The sequence below is a fragment of the Pholcus phalangioides genome, unplaced genomic scaffold (genome assembly GCF_987345545.1).
Source record: "Pholcus phalangioides strain wild (caught in Gottingen) unplaced genomic scaffold, Ppha-v1.0 ptg000009l_1, whole genome shotgun sequence".
Classification (NCBI taxonomy): domain Eukaryota; kingdom Metazoa; phylum Arthropoda; class Arachnida; order Araneae; family Pholcidae; genus Pholcus; species Pholcus phalangioides.
This window is the reverse complement of record NW_028301602.1, coordinates 51,219,089-51,242,340: the sequence shown is the minus strand read 5'-3', so window position 1 is coordinate 51,242,340 and position 23,252 is coordinate 51,219,089. Positions and strand designations below refer to the sequence as shown.

The 23,252-nt window shown below is 38.7% G+C and overlaps 1 protein-coding gene across 3 annotated transcripts in view; it reads left to right on the top strand.

The window, feature by feature from the left end:
- Positions 1-23,252, top strand: part of sturkopf (lipid droplet associated hydrolase sturkopf) — a 134,535-nt gene that overhangs the window by 10,635 nt on the left and 100,648 nt on the right. For 2 of the 3 annotated variants that reach the window (XM_089236503.1, XM_089236505.1), the window contains one exon: positions 6,751-6,891. The exons of the other annotated variant lie outside the window; for it this stretch is intronic. In XM_089236503.1, coding sequence (XP_089092629.1) covers positions 6,751-6,891 — 141 coding nt within the window. The remainder of the gene's footprint in view (positions 1-6,750; positions 6,892-23,252) is intronic. 3 annotated transcript variants of the gene reach the window in all.

The following is a 23,252-nucleotide window of genomic DNA, read 5'->3' as shown; positions in this document are numbered from 1 at the left end:
AACACCCATCGTCGATACTTTCAGAAATTGAAGTGCGGTTTTTGAAATCATTTTTTTATTATTGAAAAGTATCTTAGTAACTCCTATTAACCCGGTTTTCACGTTTGAATTTGGGAATAGCCCCAAATAATAATAATAAAAATGATATGGAAAAATTTAGAATTCTTTTACTCACTTTTCTTGCCGCAATTTCCGTCGCTCCCCCACCCGAACGCATATACGTCGATGCCACTTGTTATCACTACAGTTTTAGTCATTTTTTACGGATTCCCATTCTATGGAATCCTGACTTGAAGTTGTAGAACTATTGGATTCTCTATTACTTATTAATTGTTGTTGCTCTAACATGTGTTCCATCAGGCCATCCGCAATCCAAAATTCCTCTTCCTTTCAATAACGTGCTTTATGCATTATTGCCAAAAAGAACGGAGAACGTTTTAGCGTGTCTATCTCTGGTGAAAAGATACAACTGTCACATAAGGAAAAAATACACTGCAAGCCTAAACCATTGTGGGTCTCTCTCTCCCTTGCTTATTTATATTTATCTGGAGAGACAGCCTCTGTGTGTGCTGTGGGGGAGAAGTTGGTGTGGACGCAAAAGAGACATTACTTATGCCAACACCCTCCGCTATCGGCTATTGGAATTCAGAAACCACCCCTATGCTACGAACACGGCAAGAAATAGATAATTAAAAAAAAAGGGGGGGCGCCGTAATAAAGAGTGGAACCGTAACCTACACCCATAAAGAGAGCCTCTCACAACAGTATCGGCGCTGTCGTGAAAGAGGGACACTTCCTGTAATCTATGAGTGAATATCTGAATTTGTTGGAGGCTATTTTCGGGAGAAAAAAAAAACTGATTGAATATTCGTCGTAGGCCTATAACTACATTCAAAACTGAATGGAAAATTCAACAAAACGACGATATTATATATATATAATTGTGCAACCAAAAAAAAAGCACGACAGTGATATTGGCGGGGAAAATTTCTTGGAAATCGCGCCAAAATGTTCTTGAGCTCGCCATGGATTTTTGATAAAGGTAACCAATATTTTTTCTAATTTAAAAATTTTAAACAAGTATACATTGGTTCAAAACGGTATTTTTTAGTATCTTTTTCGAAATCATAAAAAAATTTGAAATATTCTATATAAATGATCATCAGAAACCTCCGATGTATGGAAACTATATTTTGCGGCGAAGGAATACACTCTCTACCTTTCTCTTCACTGCAAAGTTAACCTGAAACAAACTATAATGTCTGAAGTAGTGCTGGAGGTAATTGACACCATGAATCCTGCAGGGCTGTCCATAAATCCGTAAGAGTAAGAAAGAATGGAAATCTCTTCTGAACAGCACATTGGAAGGCATCCCAGATATGTTCAATAATGTTCATGTCTGGGGATTTAGGGGGCCACCAGAAGTGTCTAAAGTCAGAAGAGTGTTCCTGGAGCCACTTTGTAGCAATTCTGGACGTGTGGGGTGTTGCATTGTCCTGCTGAAATTGTCCAAGTCCGTCGGAATGCACAATGGACATGAATGGGTGCAGGTGATCAGACAGGATGCTTACGTACCGGTCACCTGTAAGAGACATATCATGGGTCCCATATCACGCCCCATACCATCACAGAGCCTCCACCAGCTTGAACAGTTCCCTGTTGACATGTCGGGCCCATGGATTCATGAGGTTGTCTCCATACCTGTACACGTTCATCAGCTCAAAGCAATTGGAACCGAGACTCATCAGACCAGGCAATGTGTTTCCAGTCCACAACAGTCCAATGTCAGTGAGTCTGGTCCGCCGTCCATGTACGCTCCCTTTCAGTGTACACGAGCTCCAAGGAAAGATTGAGAGATTCTGTGCCTCTGTAGACTAGTGGTCTAGGGCGTTCACCCGGAAAGTGAAAGGATGTGGGTTCGATTCCCCGCAGGGGTAGTTGAATTTTCTCTCTTTCCAAAAAATATATCTTCACAACAGTCAGTTGTTAAAAAACCTTCATATGGTAGCAGAGAATGACGTCATCCTTGTACATGACAACAGACAGAATTTTATTCAGAGTGAAATTAAAATGAATGCAGTTGAAAAAGCTGCATGCTACGATTAACCAACTAAAGTTCTTTAATAATGAAACCTGAGAAGAAATATCTATTCTATAATATAAAATCACAAACTCCAAAAGGGCCTGTTTCTAAGCAACCGAAATTAGTGACGATTTTATGTTACGGAAGTGGGTGACGTTTTTTGAGTGACGGAAATCTGTTACATTTTTGTGTTATGGAAGTCAGTTGCGATTTTGGGTCAAGTTTTCATTTAACTCCTGAGAACATCGGGAAACGCTTGACCTGTAGGGATCAAGTTTTGTGCATGTACCCAGAGGTATGTATACATCACCAGTGCTCCCAACACACAGGGTCCGGGTACCCAGGGCGGGGCATTGGACTGATCTCTTTATGGGGAAATTGACAGGTTTCATTTTGAGTCGAGGATGAATACTTGCTTCTCATTGCGCATTGTGCTGCATTGCAAAAATAATGGTGCATTACTGATTTGCGTGCTGTATTGCTCCTTGTAATGCCGCGTTTAATGCGTATTGTGGTGCATTGCATACTATAGTGCTTTGCTTATTGCGATGCATCGCATACTATGCTGCATTGCTTATTTGTGGTGTACAATATTACTGATTACACACATTACTACATTACTGATTGTGATGCTTCACGTGTTGTAGTGCACTGAGTGCTGTATTGCTTATTGTAATGCAGTGCTTATGGATTAGTGTGGCTCATTGCGTATTATGGTGCTTTGTTTAGTGCGATGCATCACATATTATGCGGTATTGCGGTGCATGAGGTATTGTGCTGTATTGCTTATCGTGGTGCACTATAAATATTGGCAAATTGCGCATTGTTATGCATTGCGTATTTTAGTGAATCACATGCCATATTGCTTATTCTAATGCAGTGCTTATGGTGTATTGTGGTTCATTGCTTATTGTGCTGTATTGCCTACAGTGGTGGTGTATTTGTTATTGTGCTGTATTGTGGAGGGGGGTAAATTATGCATTGTGTTTTGCTTATTGTGGTGTATTTTGCTTAATGGGGTGCACTGAATATAGTGGTGCATTGCTTATTGCGGTGCTTTGAATATGGCGGTGCACTAATTATTGTGCTGTATTGCCTGTGGTGGCACATTGCTTATTGTGCTGTATTGCCTGTGGTGGCACATTGCTTATTGTGCTGTATTGCCTGTGGTGGCACATTGCTTATTGTGCTGTATTGCCTGTGGTGGCACATTGCTTATTGTGCTGTATTGCCTGTGGTGGCGCATTGCTTATTGTGCTGTATTGCCTGTGGTGGCGCATTGCTTATTGTGCTGTATTGCTGATGGTGGTGCAATAAGCACTGTGCTGTATTGCCGATGGTGGTGCACTAAACATTGTGCTGTATTGCTTAATGTGGGGCTCTGATATAGTGGTGCATTGTTTTTATGGTGCCCTTAATATAAGGCTGCACTACTTATTGTGCTGCATTGTTTTTATGGTGCCCTTAATATAAGGCTGCACTACTTATTGTGCTGCATTGTTTTTATGGTGCCCTTAATATAAGGCTGCACTACTTATTGTGCTGCATTGTTTTTATGGTGCCCTTAATATAAGGCTGCACTACTTATTGTGCTGCATTGTTTTTATGGTGCCCTTAATATAAGGCTGCACTACTTATTGTGCTGCATTGCCTAAAATGGTGTATTGCTTATTGCACGGAATCGCAGATGGTGTAGCATTGCGTATTATGCTGTATTGCTTATTGTGGTGCATCACGTAATATATTGCTTACTGTAATACAGTACTTTTCTTATTGCGATACATCGCGTATTGTGGTGCATTACGTTTTATGCTGTATTGCGGGGCACTGTAAATAGTGGTACTTTGCTGTTTTCGGTGCATTGCGTATTGTAATGCATCGTGTGCTGTATTGCTTATTCTAATGCATTGCTTGTTATGGTGCTTTGCTTATGTGATGCATCGCGTGCTGTATTGCTTATTCTAATGCATTGCTTATTATGGTGCTTTGCTTATGTGATGCATCGCCTATTGTACTGTATTGTATATAGTTATATGTATTGTGGTGCATCGCTTGCTGTATTGCTTATTGGGGTGCATTGCTGATGGTGGTACGTTGCTAATTGTTATGCATTATAGTTTATCGCGTACTGTATTTCTCATTGCAATGCAGTGCTTATTGCGTATTGGGCTGTATTGCTTATTGTGGTGTACTGCAAATAGTTGTGCATCGCTGATTATAGTGCATCGCTTGCTTATTGTGTTTCAGTGGTTATGGCATATTGTGATGCTTATTGCAATGTATAGTGCTTTATTGCATATTGAGCTGTATTGTTTATTATAGTGTGTATTGCATATTGTTATGCATTATGTGTTGTAGTGCATCGCATACTGCATTGCTTATTATAATGCAGTACATATTGCGCATTGTGTTTTGTGCTACATTGCGTGTTGTGCGTACATCGTGTGCCGTATTGCTTATTATAATGTCGTGCCTACTGCTTATTGTGGTGCACTGCAATATGGTGAATGTGGTGCATTGTGTATTGTTATGCATCAATGCAGTATGCGTATTGTTATGCATCAATGCAGTATGCGTATTGTTATGCATCAATGCAGTATGCGTATTGTTATGCATCAATGCAGTATGCGTATTGTTATGCATCAATGCAGTATGCGTATTGTTATGCATCAATGCAGTATGCGTATTGTTATGCATCAATGCAGTATGCGTATTGTTATGCATCAATGCAGTATGCGTATTGTATGGTACATTACGTATTTTGGTGCACCGCTGATTGTGTTGCATTGTGTATTGTGGTGCACCGCTGATTGTGGTGCATTGCGTATTGTATGCAGTACGTAGTACATCATGTTCCGTATTGCTTATTATAATGCCGTGTCTACTGCTTATTGTGCTGTATGCCTTATTGTAGTGTATTGCTGATTGTGATCCATTGCGTATTGCTATGCATCACATATTGTAGTGCATTGCATGCTGTATTGCTTAATCTAATACAGTGGTTATTGCTATTGTGCTGTATTGCGTATTGTGCTGTATTGCTTATTGTAATGCAGTGGGTATTGCTATTGTGCTGTATTACTTATTGTGGTGCATTGCCAATGCAATGCTGATTTTAGTGCATCGCATGCTGTATTGCTTATTATAATGCAGTCCGATGCAGTCTGTATTGCGTATTGTGGTAAATTGCTTATTGCAATGTTTCGCTGATTGCAGTGCATTGCTGATTTTGCTGGTTGTTGATTTGTACTGTTATGCATTATATACTGTAGTGCATAATGTGCTGTATTGCTTATTGTAATGCAGTTCTTATTGCTTATTGAAGTGCATTGCGTATTATTCTGCATTGCTTGATGCGATACATCATGTTTGCATATTGTGGTGGATTGCATATTATACTGTATTGCTTATTGTGGTACACTGCAAATGGTGGTGAATTACTGTAATGCATTGCATATTGTAGTGCAACGCGTGCTGTATTGCTTATTGCAATGCAGTGCTTATTGGGTATTGTGGTGCATTGCGTATTATTGTTTTGTTCAATGCGATACATTACGTACTGTGATGCATTGCATATTGCACTGTATTGCTTATTGTAATGCAGTGCTTACGGTGTGTTGTGGTACATATCATGGTACTTTGCCTATTGCAATGCATCGCTTATTGCGCATTGTGGTGCATTCCTTATCATGGTACACTATTTATTTTGCAGTGATGATGTTGGCTTATGATGTTGGTGCATTGCATATAGTGGTGGATTGAGTATTATGCTTTATTTGCCGATAGTGGTGCTTTGTGTGTTGTGATAAACCATATATAGTGGATCACTACTTAATTTCCTGTATTGCTGATATGGTAGTGCATTGCATATAGTGGTGCATTTCTTATTGTGCTGCTTTGCCTATCGTGGTGTATCACGTATGTATTGTGGTGTATCACGTATGTATTGAAGTGCATCGAGTATTCTGTTGTATTCATGATGGCAGTGCATTGCTTATCGAAATCAGAATGGGAAACTGGCAATGAACAACTATTTTGCAGGCATTTGCAGTGCCTGAGGAATATTTTGCTTTATAATTAAAGAAGATGTGACGAGTAGTTAGCTCCATTGGAGGAGTTGGACGCCGTAGGCGTCAGGGGGGCTTTGCCCCCCAGTAAACTATAAGAAAATAAATCTCCAGTATAATATGAGGAACTGGCATCACCCACATCTCAAAGTGGGTAAACTTGAGAAGACTAATTTCAGAGCTGACCACCACTGTGTAATAGTAGGGACCAAACCTGGGCTTTTGTGATCCAAAACCATTACGATACTTTCATGACAGCACAGCAGTTAGTGTAAGGTTTTGTCAAACACAGTGTAACAAAACCTTTCAAACTTTTCTTTACATAAAATTATGATTCTTTAATCTTATCGCCATATGTTTTAGCTGATTCCATGACATCAAATGGTCTTGCACCGAATTCTCATAACTTAACTTAGATGCTATTGCTATTTTAATGTATACAAGCTGTACTGAACTCACAAACTAAAACTTTTTTCACTATTAGCTAGTTGAAAAGGGTTTATAAGATATTGAAGAAATATGACTAATTTTTTTTAAATAAGTTGATATCTTCATAATTCACTTGTCAATTTTAGTCACAATTGTTCTATGAATGTATAGGCAATCCAGGTGCAATGGGGTACTACATAGAATTTCTTAAAGCTTTATATGAAGGTCTCCAGCATGCAATTCCAATATGGGGCATATCCCATGCTGGTCATGTTAGCTCTCCTCCTGGTTGTTTGCTGCCAAAGCTGCAAGGTTTGTATTTCATAAAAATTAATTGCATTATTTATTTATCATGATCAGTATTTGTAAAATTAATTTTTCAAATATAATAAAGCAGATATGTATGTGATGGATGTTGCTAGGATTTCCACTGTTATTATTGTCCAGCAGCTAATTACTAAATCATCAGTCTTGAAGGTAATTTTCCAGAGACATTTTACTGAGTGAACCGTCCAGCAGTTTTAGTTATGACTGGACTTTATAATAACAGCTGAAATTTTCATACTATGCCCTGCACACAGGGTTCTATTAAATGTTTCTTTTTATCAACAAGCTGAAAATTAACCAGCTCCTAAATATAGTATAACTTTTCTTTTGTCGACACTGGCAGGACAAAAAAAATTTCTCTCCTGTTATAACAGAGGGGAGTGACATCATTTCTCTCTGTATGTCGTCACCTGGGGGGTTGCTATTGTCATTAAAGGCCTGTTTACATGAGACAAGTGCTTTAGCTGATAACTTAATTTTTAGTTGCCAAGTACGATGCAATGTATGCAGACAATAAGGGCCATTTACACAGCTTTAGTTGGCAAGTGCACAAGTGATTTAGTTGGTAAGTGAGATAAGAACGGTTCTATTTTTTCCGGTTAAGTAGACCTATGCGCATGCGCCAGTGGGCATGACCTGCCGCTCTTGGAGGGGTCTTTGTTGCTCTCTCACGGAGGGGTTTATTTTGATCTCAAGCGTGAACCTGTTCATGCTCCGTCGTCTCCTGAAGTTTCGCTAGAATTCCGCGGAAATATTAGATGGTGAGGTGGCCAGAGGACACAACCTTCAAGTTTGTTGAAAAATATCTTCGCCATGAATGTTTGTTGAACTATAGAAATGGAAATTACCTTAACAAACAAGCTAAAAATTATTCGATGTTGGAAAAATCTATGGAATATTCTGGCGATGTGATGTCAAGAGTTGAAAAAATTGAAGATTCAAAAATATATATCAGGTGTGGAGGATTTATATATTAAAAACTGGGGGGGGGGGTTCGAATATGTTGTAAAAATACATGATCAAATATTTAACATAAAGATATCATCTCTATAGATTAAATTAAAAAAATAATTTCGAAAATTCGGAAATAATTTTTATGTTTAATGAATTTTTATTATTTAATTTTTAACCCTTAGAATTTCCTACGAATGCTAAGAATCTTCTCCCGTATTTTCAGCTTACATAATTCATATATAATTTATCTCCCCTTTAACTTCCATTAAAATATCATATAATCAATATTTACAACTTAGAGGAAAAATAGAGAAATCTTATATTTCTTCTCGATGACTTACATAAGTTTATAATATGTTGTGTATTCTTTTTTCCCTGGGGCGTCATCTCTCGCCCCCTTACGTGCACCTCCTGATGTGTGGGTGGCAGAGGTGAAAAAGGGGGACAATCGAACTGTTTCCCTTGTGTGACCTTCTTGCTCAGTGTGTTGCTCTCGCGCAAGTGAGAAAAAAGTTTCTCCTTTTTTATTATGTGGAATTAATATTGTTAACCTATGTAAATAGTTTTCTAAAATTAAATGAACTGAAATATTATCAACCGTTTCTTCAATTGGAGTCAGAATATACATCGTCCTTAATGTGTACCACATAACTATACCCTTCTTGGGTAAGTGAAAGTGAATAAATTTTTTTTTTTTTTTAAATATCATATAATGTGGCTCTAATCGCAGTATTCTTAAGTTCTACCTGATCATCTTCATCAATCGTTACGAAAGCTATGAGCTTTAAAAAAGCACCTCTCTGAATGCCAGATAAATAAAAAATCATTACTATTATACTCCAGCGCATTGCGTCTGTCTCTCTCCGTGGATTTGAGTAGACTGAAGCACTAACTGCGCTCACCTCCGTAAAAATTATCCAATGAGTGTCTACTTACCACTTATTGTGTGGACACTTTCAAGAAGAATCGGTAAGTTAAAATTAAGTTACCAACTAAAGCACTTGCCTCGTGTGAATGGGCCTTAAGAGCTATTGACTGAGTCCAGAGGCTGTCCACGTGCAGTCTTATTCATTGCTCATATATACGCTGTAAAGAAAGAAAATGTCAGTCTGTAACGTATCCGTGGGCCCCCGGCATAAAAATTTGAAACCGTCATTGCATGAATGTTTACTTTTTGTTGTTTTTCATCGGCGGCAGTGGTCGTGTGGCGACGATCAAGGCTGATCGTGATCATGTGTAAATTAAATGACCTTGAAGCCAATTGGCTTGTTTAGACACGTGCGGCTGGAAGTTTCCCTTTAAATACCTTCCGTACATGGTCACGCTCTCTTCCTTTGTAGTACTCATTCAACTAAAACCCTCTAGTTCGGCGGTTATCTGTCATACAATCATTTCATTTGGCTTTAGGCTGGGAAAATTATCCAATAGTCTGTTCATTATGTGATAGCTCAGTTGTCTAAATCTGTTTCCCGGCAGGTCCGAAATCGAAAAGTTGTTTTATTTTCATAGATAAAAAACCTTCTCTAAGTGACATCGGACGAAAAATAACAAAGGAGCTGGCCTCGTCAAGGGTATGTGCAATAACATTTCATCTTGTTGATTCAGCCCTCAACCGAGAGCCCTCTGGTGCCAATCCGGCCCTTAACCGAGAGGCCCCCTGTTGCCAATCTGGCCCTCCCTCAACCAAGAGGCCCACCTGGTGCCGATCTGGCCCTCAGCCAAGAGGCTCTGAGAACTAAGTAACTGGGCTACACCGAAGAGACTTCCTACATTGAGTCTGGCCTGCAGTTTATGGACTGTACAATTGACTGATTATTGACTGACCACAAACCAGTGAGATTACACAATTCTGTCGAGGGTTTTATGTGTTAAAAAATCTTATGTTTAAATGTTAGTTTGAACTGAATAAATTACATTTTCATGCAAAAGTTGAGTTGTGTTCATTTTCCACTTGTCGTTTGCTTCTACAAATTACTGGATGTTTCGAACCGTGCAAGCAACTCCCACAAGGGACGTTGCAAGTGTCTTCTGCAGCTTAGTGGTAGAGTATTCATCCGAACCAACACCAATTATAGTAACAACACCAGCCTTCACTGGAGATTCGTAATGCCACAAATCAAGGTCATCGACATTTTTTGTCCCTGTAAAGTGTTTTTCCAGTGCCACTACACGATGCATTATAGAGGCTGTCCCAAACTATTTGCACAGCAGATATCTCTGTAAGAGCCTCTGCACGTGAAGCGATTCCTTGGCGAGCAAGCAACAATTCTTTCATTTTCCCTCACTTCTCAATTGAATGAGTTGGAGACAGTGGCGGATCCAGGGGGGGGCGATGGGGGCGATCGCCCCCCCAAGAGCCTTTAAACAATAGATGAAGGGGCGATCGCCCCTCCCAAGAGCCTTCAAGCAAACATAACTCCAGTTACCTCACTTTTTTTCTTTATTAATCCTTAATTTTTTTAATTAATTTCCTTTTTTTCTCAAAGTTCCTTTCCCTAAAATTTGTTCCCCAAGTTTCACCTTGAGATTTCTTCTGCTGGTAAGGTCGAAAAATAAAGAAGTCATAGCCGGAGGAGGGTCAATTGTATTCCCACCAAGGTTCTACAGGGATTCCATACGATTCGGCTGTCACGCTGCCTTTTCGCTTACCCCCTAGCGCCTAAGGGCTCGTGTAGAGAGGCAAAAAAATGTACACCCTTCAGTTTTCTTGGTAACGCGCAGTAAAGCACAAGCCATCCAATAAGATGAATCATCGTTTTCTAGCCTTTGTTATCTCTTTTTTTTAAAATTCAGTCCTGAAACCCGCAAGCTTGACGTGGATCAAAAAATCACCATGTCTTCGAAAAAAACTGTTTTCAGTAAGCAAAAATTTTAAAATTTTAAAATAAATGGATATTAAGAAAATTAATTCTATTACTTTTTGTAGCACATCTGGGGTTTTCCCAGAGAATGAAGCTGCATTCGCTTACGGATTCACTGATAATGACATTAACGGGGGGTTCCCCCACAGGGTGAGGCTAACAGGGCTCAGGACGATTCTTATCATTTTTTGATTTTCTCTCTACAAATTCACTATAGTGGGGCCTAAAAATATGAAAAATCTCAACAAAGCCCCCCCCCCCTTCCTCGAAAACGTAGCTCAAAAGACCTGCGCCAGAAGGTGAGCATTTGAACACACATAGCTTCTCTATAATATCTATGAAAATATAGGCCTCTGCCCCATCTAATAATTAAAGCCTTTGTAATTTGAAATAAGTACCTGGATTAAACATTATAAGTGGATCGCACGTATAATGCTTTTCCAAAAACCGCCATAAAATCGTTTAAAGCGTCTCTATGGTCTGAGCATTAGTTGAAGATGGAACCACGAAAATGAATCGCACTAAGCGGGAAAAGGTTCTAAGAGCAGTGCCGCAACCAGATGCTTGGTCAGCATCTTGGTGTCCCTTGTAATGTTAAAGGGCAGGTAAAATGTTGAAATTCACGCCCCCCCCCCCCTCCGGTCCAGCGCCCGGGGCACCAAACCTACCTCCTCTTCCCATGTTTCGGCCTTGAGGAACGTTATAAGTGGAATCCACTATATAAAATTGATTGTGTGGAGTCGGATGTTCTGCGAGAATTAAATTTAACCACCATCTTTTCAGACAAAAAATCTGAAAATTAATATTCTGCACTTGATAATCATAATTAAATAATAATGAAAATCATTTCAATTTACATGAAAGTAAGTTTTTGCTATTTAACGTATCTGTGGCGAAAAACTGTTTTTGAATAGGTTTTTGACAACCATATAGTCTGCACAAAATTGAATAAGAAATTTATTATTTTAAATCGTGCAATATTAGAATTTCATTAGGAAGTTTTTTTACTCTTAAATTTTTCTTAATTATGCAGACAAATTAGTACCCACATATTTTATTGAAATATGCGTCAATTATTTCTTGTTATCGAAAACAGTCTATACTTGTTTCAATAACTTTTCAATGCTATATTTTCATATTTAAAAACATTTTCATATTTTATCTTGACGTCCTATTCGAATAAGCAAGATTTACCATTTAGTATTTCGTGTATTTGTGTTTCCAAGATTTTATATTTCCTGATTAGTAATTCTCTGAAACTCCTGCTAAGGTGGTTCCAAATTAAAGTTTTCATCCTTTATGAGTTGTTTATTTGAAACCGAACCAGAGATTCAGGTTAGGAGATTGAGAGTAATCTAGATGTTCAGTCCGAAGCGCATTTACGGTTTTGCCGATTTGAAGGCTATTCAAATTTCACCGCCCTTCCACTCTAGTCTAATTTTCTCGACTACTCTATCCACGAATTTTCCATCCCATGTTATAGCCCTTCCCCCACTCGTGTATTAAAGTCACTCTTTTAAAGGTCCGTCCCACGAGAGTTTGCTAGGTGACGCTGGATAAGATAATTAAAGTTAAAGATAATAAAAGTCTTTGTCAGGATCCGCGGTCGTCTCGGGCCTCGGGGAAGCAATAATTTTTAAGGCTTTCAATACAAAGGCAGAGGAACGAGCGTCTTCCTTTGTGAATGATCGAGCAAGTGCGGTTTACTTCACGCCCGCTGTTATTTTTGCGGTTTATGTCCGACAAAGACTTTTATTAACTTTAATTATCTTACCCAGCGTCCCCTAGCAAACTCTCGTGGGACGGACCTTTTAGTCATTTACATGTTTGCACCCTGTTTGGTCACACACGTGTTTGACGCTGGTTTTGGTAATTGTTTCGTTACTTACACGCGCTCTAGACAATACCGTCTTAACGCATTTCCCGCGGTCGGGGGCCTCAAATGCAGAGGGACCTCTGGTTTAAAATTTTAAAAGTAAACGTGTCTCGCCAGGTAGGGGGCTCAGAAAAATTACTTTTTCCGAGGGCCCAGTATACGCTTCTGACGGCTGACTCTAGGCCACTCACTGAACTGGTCCCTCACTCTTTATGCCACTCATTTGATCATTCATTACTCCCGCTCTTGCTCATTCACGTGCTTGCAAACTCTCTAGGTCACTCACTGACACGGTCACTTGCTGTCTGGGAAGAGGTGGGTTTATTTGACTGTTATAAAAATTTCACCGCCCTTCTCCCATTTTGCTAATTTTCTTGGCCACTCAATCCTCAAATTTGCCGACCTTCTGAACTTGCCGCCCTGGGCTATAGCCCATTTAGTTCTGTAAATAGGACATTGTCTTCAGTAACGGGGCATGAGGATGGTTAAAATCAGTGTTGCAAAAAAAAAAACTTGAGGGGAAAAACTGAAAAATTACCAGCAAAAAAAAAAAAAAGGCTGATGGAATTCAATTTTTCTAGAACTAATAGAGATATGAATTATTAGTACAGTAGACTCTCGCTAATCTGGCACATATCACACCAGGGTGTACTGGGTTAACGAAATCGCCGAATTACTGCAGATTGATTGAAAAAGTCTATTTAAATAACAAACTTCTGCTCATAAACATGTGCGCACTGTTTTCCTCTTCTATGCTCGGAGAAAACCGGCCTAAAAACACCGGATTACTGGAGGAATTATTGAAAGTCTGACTCTATACGTAGTAGGATGGGAAACTTTATTTGAAGACAAAAATGGGTTTCAGACGCAAAATATTTTCATAAATCGGGTATACAAAGCTGGAAATTTGTAATTTTTTAAATTTTATCGTCTCAGTTTGAAAATTATAAGTGATAAATGAGGAAGTTGAAGGTATTATTTGTAAATGCAGACATGTCATAAATGGGTGTTTTATTGTGTGTAGTACTTATTTTCATTTTAAGAAAGGATACAAGTTTGGTGTGCTATAAAATTGTTCACAGAAAGAAACATTAACTGTCTAGAACGTGAGTAACTGAAAGAAGACTGCTTAATGTTCTCTACGTCAATCGCCAAGTCCTCGAAGCGTATACGTGAACACGAAAAGTTGCTGGAGTGAGTGTAGCTCGGCTTTGGATGCTTGAGTTTCCAGCAGCGGTTCCGAACCTTTTCAGCGCATACGCCAAGCAGATCATGAGTAAATACTAAACAAGGTATTGAGCGAAACAAGAGGGACCACCTTAGGGACCCCATGGATGGAAACAAAGTCCCTTTGGTCGGGTCCAGTGCCGAGTGGGGAGTACTGAGCTGATATGAATTAGTACGAGACAAGCAGAGCCAGTTGAGGGCCCCACATGGATCTGCCGGCAAATAGATAGAATTCTCTATCGAACGAGACAGACCACAGAGGGCTCACCTGGAATCACTGATGTAAACAAAGCTCATTTGGCCGATCCCATCACCGGCATTCAAAATCTGAACAGGGAAAACATCTACCCTGTGCTGTACTGAAACCGAAACTGCCTTATCACGGACCCTACATATGAGAGGACAAAAGCTGCGCCGCATAGGTTCAGCTTTTTATCTGAAGCCATGAAGTCATTTAAAGTTTGAGCGGTCACAAGAATTTTTCGCAAGCTCAGTGCGACTCGTTACGGGTAAGGGGGCTGTCGGTGTGCGCGTAGTAGCCTACCTATTTATTTGATAACTACTTCGTTGTTGTGCGTAAAGTTCATGCTCCCAAGGGTGGAGCTGACAGGGCCGGGGACGATTCTCATCATTTTTTTTGTTTTTTTAAGCTATAAATTAACTATAAAAGGGCCCGTGAAAAGTCTGGTCTGGGGGCCCACTAGAGGCTTTAGCCTAGGGGCCCGCTCTAGGATGTGGAGGCCATGGTCAGGGCTTTAGATAATTTTTTTTTCCTTCAAATGTTCAAGGATCGTCTCTCTTAAACGAGGTTTCTTGTATCCGAGTTAGCTTAGAATTAATTTCCTCTGGTTGACCGAGATCCTTATTTTATTCATATTAATTTGCCTAATTGTTATCATAACGTCACAAAGAGAAACGTTTAATACTTTCACAGGGATCAAAAAAATTAAATTTAAACTGAAAGTATCTCTCTACTTTGACTTGAAAAGCTGGAAAAAAGCATTTATCGAATACATTCGGATGAATTTTTATTTGTGCGCATTGTTTTGTCCGGTTAACTGTGAGCCTTAATTTTTATCAAGCGAAGGAGGAAGAAATGGTATTCTAGGAACATTTTAAAATACCAATTCTTCATACGCTTTTCATATTCTGCTCTCTTTTCATCTGCAAAGTTTTTATTTATTTGTACAATTGCTCATGATACTGTTAATAAAAAAACATTTTTAACTGGTAATGTGCATCAGAATTCCTTACAATGTTTATAAATATAACACACATTATTCAATCTGCACCTCAAACTTTTTTTTCGTACAGTATTTTTTGCGAGGGTAGCTGGCACAAACGTTCAAATTTACTATCAAAAACAGCTTATTCATTAATTGTAACACCAGTTGCTGCAAGCAAGTTTTTAAATAAGTATGCTGCATATTGAAAAAATATAATTTTTATAAATATAAATTTTAATTTAGATTTAATTTTTAACTGCGTTCAATTTTTAATTAATTTTTATTTTCAATTAAAATGTAATCGTAATTAATTTTAATGTTAATGTTAATTAATTTTTTAAATGAAAATTAATTGAAAGTTTTAAAGAATTTTAATTCTTAATTAATTTTTTATTAGTTTTTTTATTTTAAGTACGTTTGGCACCTGCGGACACTAGTTTGGGTCTCACCGATCGACATCTTCATTGTGAAAAATCGCCCCCCCCCCCAACACATCACCCTGGATCCGCGCCTGGTTGGAGACCACCAATGGCGCGATTGCTTGGTGATTGTCGAGTGAGTGGTTGGTGTTTCGAGTGACATAAAAAAAAGTGTGATACTAATCAAATCACCTAAATCGTCAGGTAAAAATGGAGGTCTTCAATCTGAAATTCGTCGGTTTGGTTGAGAGGCATCCAGAATTATACAATTACACAAAGCCCAGTTACTCCAGGAAGGAAAGGATGCTGTTGAGAAAGCATCGAGTGAAATAGGCAAGGAAGTAAATTTATCAGGTACGTAGCAGTTTTTTTCATATAATAAACAATACTTATTCAACGCAGTGTAGCTATTTTTTCATTATTTATATATATGAACGTGATGAAAACTGGACATATCTTCATGGCATTCAGCCAGCACGGGATGAATTTTTATTTATTTTTTGGTTTATTACAGTAGGGTTTGTTTTTGATGGGGGTCCGTGAAAAATTTCGGCCTGAGGGGAGGCTAAAGCACATGGTATCCCACGTGCTTTCAGCTGGGTATGCAATATTATCAAAAACTTTTTCTTAAAAACTTAAAAATGTGATTTGCTTTAATGATTTAATAAATGAATTAGGTTTTGCTTATATCGGGAGGGCTTGTGATTAATTTGTTGTGAAAAAAATAAGCGTCAGATCATTATAATTATTATTCATTATATTATGGTCATTATGAAAGGGTTTTATGACCTGGGAATTGCTGAAGAAAAATGCATTTATGCCTTAAAAAACCTAAGCACAAAAAACCTAGCAATTTCTTTGTTGCATTTTCCGAAGATATTTTTAAAAATCCTAGCTTTTTTATTATACTGTGTTTAAAAATAGATACAGCAGAACCTTCATAAGTGACTACCCTGATAACTTGAAAAATATTATTCTCATGTTTGACATAATATTAAATTCTAAAAATTATCCATAAATGTCCATAAATTATAAATGCCTTCTTGCCTTCCTATTTCGACCATTTCTAGTGCTTAAACTTTCGGGCTCTATTGATTACAATACCCACTATGGCACAAAAGTCCGAAATCTCAATCGCATAAATACATGTGAATGTTTACTTTTTGTTATTTTTCGTCGGCAGCGGTGGTCGTGTGGCGGCGATCGTGATGTTGCCAGCATGCGGTCATATGCAAATAAAATTACCTTGAAGCCGATTGGCTTGTGTAGACACGTGCAGTAGGTGCAAACTTTTCAGCCATCTTTCAAACATGCCAAAGGTGAATTCAATTGTTTTCCTCCCTCTGCTCAATCTATAATTGAAGACACTTTTCCCATTGTTGAGGATTTTTTTAGAATAGGGACGCATTAAATTTTGCGTGCCTCATCTGCCACAAAATATTGAGGAAAAGCACTCATATTTATGGCATGGCAGTCTGGAGGGGGCAGGAATCTCCAGTTGCAAATGTGTTAGCCAATATTTCATAGCAGATGCTTGAAATATGTTGCCGTCATTATTCTTACCCGCATACCCGGCCTCTATCATTGTGAATACACCATCTGCTTCACATCATGCTAACAGCACAATGGAGTGGTACGATTTATAATTGAAGTTGGTGGGACCTGTGTTTGGAAGTTTTTCTATATGGATATGTTTTTTTGTCCACTGCACCTATGCAGTTTGGCAGGTTCCACAATGACAGAAGACATTCTGTAATTTGTCTTCATCATTGCTGCATGTCAGGTTTTGCCAAATATTGTGTGTGTGTGTAGCTCATCCCACAATATCTTTGTAGTCTCAGCTGCAATCTGCCCAACTGTGATCTCCCCTTGGGCAAAGTACAGACCAAGGGAGACAAAGGTACATCCTATCCTGTAGCCAGATACTTGCAAAATAAATTATGTCAATTATATGGGGGAGGGGAGCAAAACAACAGAAACATCAAAATTCAAACAAAAAAATTTTTTTTTGTTATTTTGTTGAATTTTTTTAAACACTGAAAATGGTATTATTTCACCTCACTTTTAAAATATATAGTCAAACCCTGATGTAACAGCACCATTTGTCTTGCAGGTTTCTGACGCTATAATGAGTTTGGCGTCATATCGAATCACAATACATAAAATATATATAATATCACGTTTAATTCCTTTTATGTGGAAGATTTGTTGACTGATAAATTTTGTCATTAAGCGGGGTTGGCACAACAACAGGGTTTGACTATATGTACTTTTTTAATTTGGTCATTGTCTATGTATTTCATTCTAGTCCATATGTGTTTATTTTTCATGTTTTTATTTTGCAGTGTAAGACTGCAAAGATTAATGGAAAAATTTGCGACCTTTTCCAAGCAGTTCGGGGACAAAAGCCAAAAAAAATTATTACTTGGAGGCCATGCAGTTTGCCCTATCTTTTGTGAAGACTGCTAGGACACTGAGTAAGAATTTGTCGCCTGTTCCAATGGAACATTCCTAAATTATTGATCAACTTGAAAGCTCTCAGATGTCAACTGGTGACAACTCTTTGGGACTTGATGTCATAGAAATCCCAGACTCGCCACCCAAACCAACCACTTCTCTGTCACCATCAGCTGCAGCATCAACACTTCATGATGCACAATCTCAGAGTACCAGTGGGATATCCCAGAAACGAAAGAGCTGCAGCACAAACAATGCAGATGAAGCCTTTGCCTTCTTCATGCTGAAATATTCTACAAACATTACTGCTGTTTCTGCTGCACCTCCTCCTACGGATGATTTGAAAGAGCCCATGCAGCAGTACATCCGATGCCATTTACCTGATCTCATGTTGATAACTAGTGCTCAGATCATTTAAGAGAAAGTCTCTATTGATAGATGAAATTCTTGGAACCAGTCCCTTCGAGACAACACAAGCTGTTGTCCAACTAGTGGAATTGATACAGCAATGCCCACATATCAGCCTCGATTTACCATATGAACAGGCTGATACAAGTTCGACTGAATAAATTTATTGAAATAATAAAATCGGTGAAATCTCAATGTATATCTCCCAACAAATTCAAATCAAATGATGAGATAAAACTTCATTGTCATTTTGAAACTCTGTGGATTTCTTTATCAAAGAATTAAAAGGTCTAACATGAAATAGACCCAAAGAAGTCAAACTTGAGTTGTTTTCATATTAGACCGTTTCATTTAATTTCATCTTTTGTTTCGTAACTCTATGGGTTTCATTCTCAATCTCTTTAGGTTTTATCTCATCATTTGATTTCATCGAGAAATGTGTTTATTTCACTGCTTTCATTCATCTTGTGACAAATACAAATACAAATACAAATACAACGCCACAACAGGCAAAATGCCCAACGAGGTGGCTGATAAAAAGATGCCCATAAAAATATGGTTGTCATATGTTTCAAAAATACAGCAACCCAATTAAAAATGCAATTAACACAAATTACAAACAATATATACACATGATAAAATATTATACAATGCCCATAAAGAATACTTATGGTTGTCTTATTCTAAGAATAGATAGCTTTTCGATTAACCCCAACATGTTTATCGTATTTCTTTTTAAACGTGTCAATTGTGCTACAATTTACTACCTCCGGGGGTAAGCTATTCCATTTATTAACAACCCTATTAGAGAAAAATTCCCTGCGACACCATAACCTTGCATTGTCCCTCACCAATCGATACTGGTGTCCCCTTGTAAAAGCAGTCGATTGGCGGTGTACTGAAAGTTCATGGTCCATCCTATCCATCCCATTGAAAATTTTGTACACTTCGATCATATCTCCTCGACACCTGCGTTCATCCAATGTAAACATATTCAAAAAATGAAGTCTTTCTTCATAACTCAAGCCCTGTGTGCCAATAAGGACACGCGTAGCTCTTCTCTGCACCCCTTCAACCAAGTCTATGTCCCTCTGTAGGTATGGTCTCCAAAACCTTACAGCATACTCCAGTCCAGGACGAACTAAGCCTCGAAAAAGAGGAAGAATGACTTTAGGAGAACGCGAAGAGACCTTTTTGAAAATAAGACCAAGCATTCTATTCGATTTTTTGACAACCGCTGAACAATGTTCAGAAAACTTAAGTCGCTCGTCAATGAGAATTCCCAAATCGGTGACTCTAGTTGCATCCGGGATAGTGACACCATTCAACTCGTAAGAGAACCGTGGGTTGTTCGAACCAAAATGAGCGACCATGCACTTATCTACGCTAAACGTCATGCTCCATTCATTTGCCCATGCTGCAATCTTGTTTAAGTTGGTCTGGAGCAACTCCCTATCGCTTTCATTCCCGATTACCCCCATTAGCTTCACATCATCTGCGAATTTGCTAGTAATTCCATCGATACCCTGATCGAGTTTGTCGATAAAAAGTGAAAAAAGTATGGGGCCAAGGCCTATTCCCTGAGGAACTCCACTTGTGACGTCTGTCCAACCAGAGAATTCCCCGTTCACCATAACTCGTTGCGACCTATCTCTTAACCACGATTCTATCCAATTCAGCAAGTTGCCCCCTATTCCAATCTCGTGTAAACGCTTCAAGAGTTTGCCATGTTGGACCCGATCGAATGCCTTCTGGAAATCAAGGTAAACAACGTCGACATTTTTGCTCTTACCCAAAGCCTTAGTCACGTAATCATAGAAGCAAAGGAGGTTAGTTACACATGACTTCCCCTTCCTGAACCCATGCTGATTATCCGACAATACATTATTCTCGTCTATCCACTTCACAAACTGCCTTTTGATGATAATTTCCAAAATTTTCGAGAGGGAGCTCGTCAAACTCACTGGACGATAATTAGACACCACTTCTCTACTACCCTTCTTAAATATCGGAACAACGTTAGCCAGTTTCCAATCTCTCGGGACGATACCCTCAGCAACACTACTCCTGTATATCTGTGCGACTGGCCCCAACAATTCATTAGCACCTTCCCTGAGAACCCTGGGATAGATATCATCTGGTCCTGGTGCTTTGCTTGCACATACATTTCTTAGAAGATTTAGGACCTCCACGTCTTCCACTTGAATATCGTTGAGCGTTTTATTACCCCATGCAACACCCGTATATCGAATATCATTATCTCCATTAAAAACCGACGCGAAAAAGTCATTGAAAGCACTACACATGCCTACATTGCTCTCTACTTTTGAGCCTCCTATCGAGAGGGGGCCAACTGTCCCCTTACATCCATTATTGACGTACCTTACATCCATTATTGACGTAACAAAGAATTTGCTGTGTTTTATAGTGTGATTTGAAATAAATACACTGACAGGGTTTGTCAATGCTAATCACCTGATTTAAAAAATCATTTATTTAAATCACAACATTCAAATTCTGATTTTTTTTGCCTACTTAACATTAATCATACACCACTTGATGTAATTGTATACCTTCTGCATTGTATCTAGGGATAAGGTTCCAGTCTGATATTTACCAATTCCTCTAAATTTTTTTAATGAAAATTCTTCAAGAAATATTTCTTATATGATAACCACATTATTAGGTTATTGACATATGAATTTTCCAATTTAAATGCATAATATGAAGGTTTTTGACAGCTGGCTGATGCAAAGATATGTATTCGTGCCTTTGTGGTCTAGGGCAGTGGTTCTCAACCCGGGGCCATATGGCTCCCTAGTGGTACTAGGATACTTCAAGGGGGCCACAGAAGAAAATGGAGAAGGGGCCATGGCACATGACAAGGGGTTTGGGGGGCTGCAGAGAGCTGAGAAGAAAAATTAAGGTGTGAAGAAATAAAGCTTTTATATTAGTGAATATACACTTACAGAATCCAACAAAACCACCCATAAAACCAGGGCCATCTTAGGGCATGGACCCACCCGGGTCTCACCGCCTGCATTTTGCAACAAGTTCCAGAGGATGGGGTTTTTCACAGGTTCCCGGCTAGATTTTTCACAGACCCTTTCTCTATATTAAATTTATAGTGTGAAAAACAAAAATTGATGGAAACCATATCAGACCCCGGGCTGCAACTCTGTCAGTCCCACTCTTGTGAGGGGTTATGCCCGGGGGGCCTCATGCCCATAAGTGACCCCACCTTATGTTATTTTGTATAGTACAATTAATTTTGAAAATAAGTAGGAAATATTTAGGCTGTTTATTTCCAGCTAGGTACGGGACTACCATAGCTCACTTTGCCCGGAGGGGGGTGGGGGCATGATGTTGAGACGGTCCTGAATGGAACTTGGACTAGCGGGGAGATCAATAAATTCTAGGCCAGTGGTCTGGGGCCAATTTTCTTTGCAAAATTTTTGTTCTGTATAAATTCACTGAAAAAATCATTTCAATACGTATAAAGGATATTGCTTCTAGATGGGAGTTGAAGACTCTGGGTAAGACAGGGGAGCCACGAGAAAAAAATATGGTTTAAAGGGGGCCACGGGCAAAAAAAGGTTAAGAAACACTGTGCTAGGGCACTCACCCAGCAAGTGAGAGGAGATGGGTTCGATTCCCCGCAAGGGCAGTTGAATTTTCTCTCTTTTCTGAATATTTCTTCGCATCAGCCAGCTATTAAAATCCTTCGATGGATAGCGGAGAAAGATATTGTTTTCGGATGAATGTGTGATGCTTAAATTTTATATCTATTTGTGAATATTATTAACTTTTTATGTATCAATATTTTTTTCCCACGTGTGTAATATATGATTTATTTTTGTTTGTGCTTTTTAATTTCCTAACATGGTATTATGTGCCCCTTGGAGAAAAATTATATTGACTTTTTATGTTTTTATGTGTGTCAAGGTTTTTTTTATATAATTTCTTAAGTTAATAAATTCTTTTTTAAATAAATTGGGGTTTCTATTCATTGTTGAAATTTTGGTACATGATGACACCCCCCCCCCCCAATGTGATCAGAGCTCATTCTTTCTCGACCCACACATTCTCGCGTGTTAGTGTTTTGTTTTATTATAGCTGGCAAAATAATTGCCACCAGCTTATTGTACGTCTCTTTGTACATTCCATAAAATGCCATAAATTTTGTATCACTTTCTTCCAGTTCTCCTGCCACCACAAACAGCCTTTTATGCAGGTTCCTTTCAATGTAGGAATAAGCCCAGTGCTTTATCTTTTTCTTTTTTTTTGAATTTTTTTTTTAGAAATAAAACATGACGATAGAGCCTCCTCGTCGCTAGAACTTTCCATATTTTAACAATGAAAAATAGAATATATGTGAAAAAAATAATTTCATGTAGTGCACGTGTAACATCCCTTAATGGGGTTACGTGCCCGGTTCGAATCATCCAGTTAAAGCAGACAACAAATTTGTTTTGTATCATTCAATTGCTTTATTACACCTAGATTTTTGTTAACAGGTTAACTTTCAATTTTTCGTGAGTAACAATTTTACATTTAAATTTTGTCTTTCAGTTCAAAAATTTGAATTTAGTAGATATGGTTCCCTCTCACCGTGGGAAGTCCATGTTCGGCTGTATATCACCTTTCCGGTCACAGACCAGGGTAGACACGATGTAGATCCATTCAAGTTAGTACTGCTAGTTCCGGAGTTTATAGCAAATCGCAGGCAGCCAGCACCAGGCGAAGATCTCTCCGAGATTAGAGATGGGAGTTCTTGGAAACTAGTAGATTGGTGTAGACAGAATCCTTCACCAGTAGTCCACTCGGGGCTTCATCATCCAGAGCAGGCTGATAATGAGCTGATCAGTGCTGTAAAAACTCGTAAAGGTTGTTAAACTTTCGTTACGAAACCTTTCAT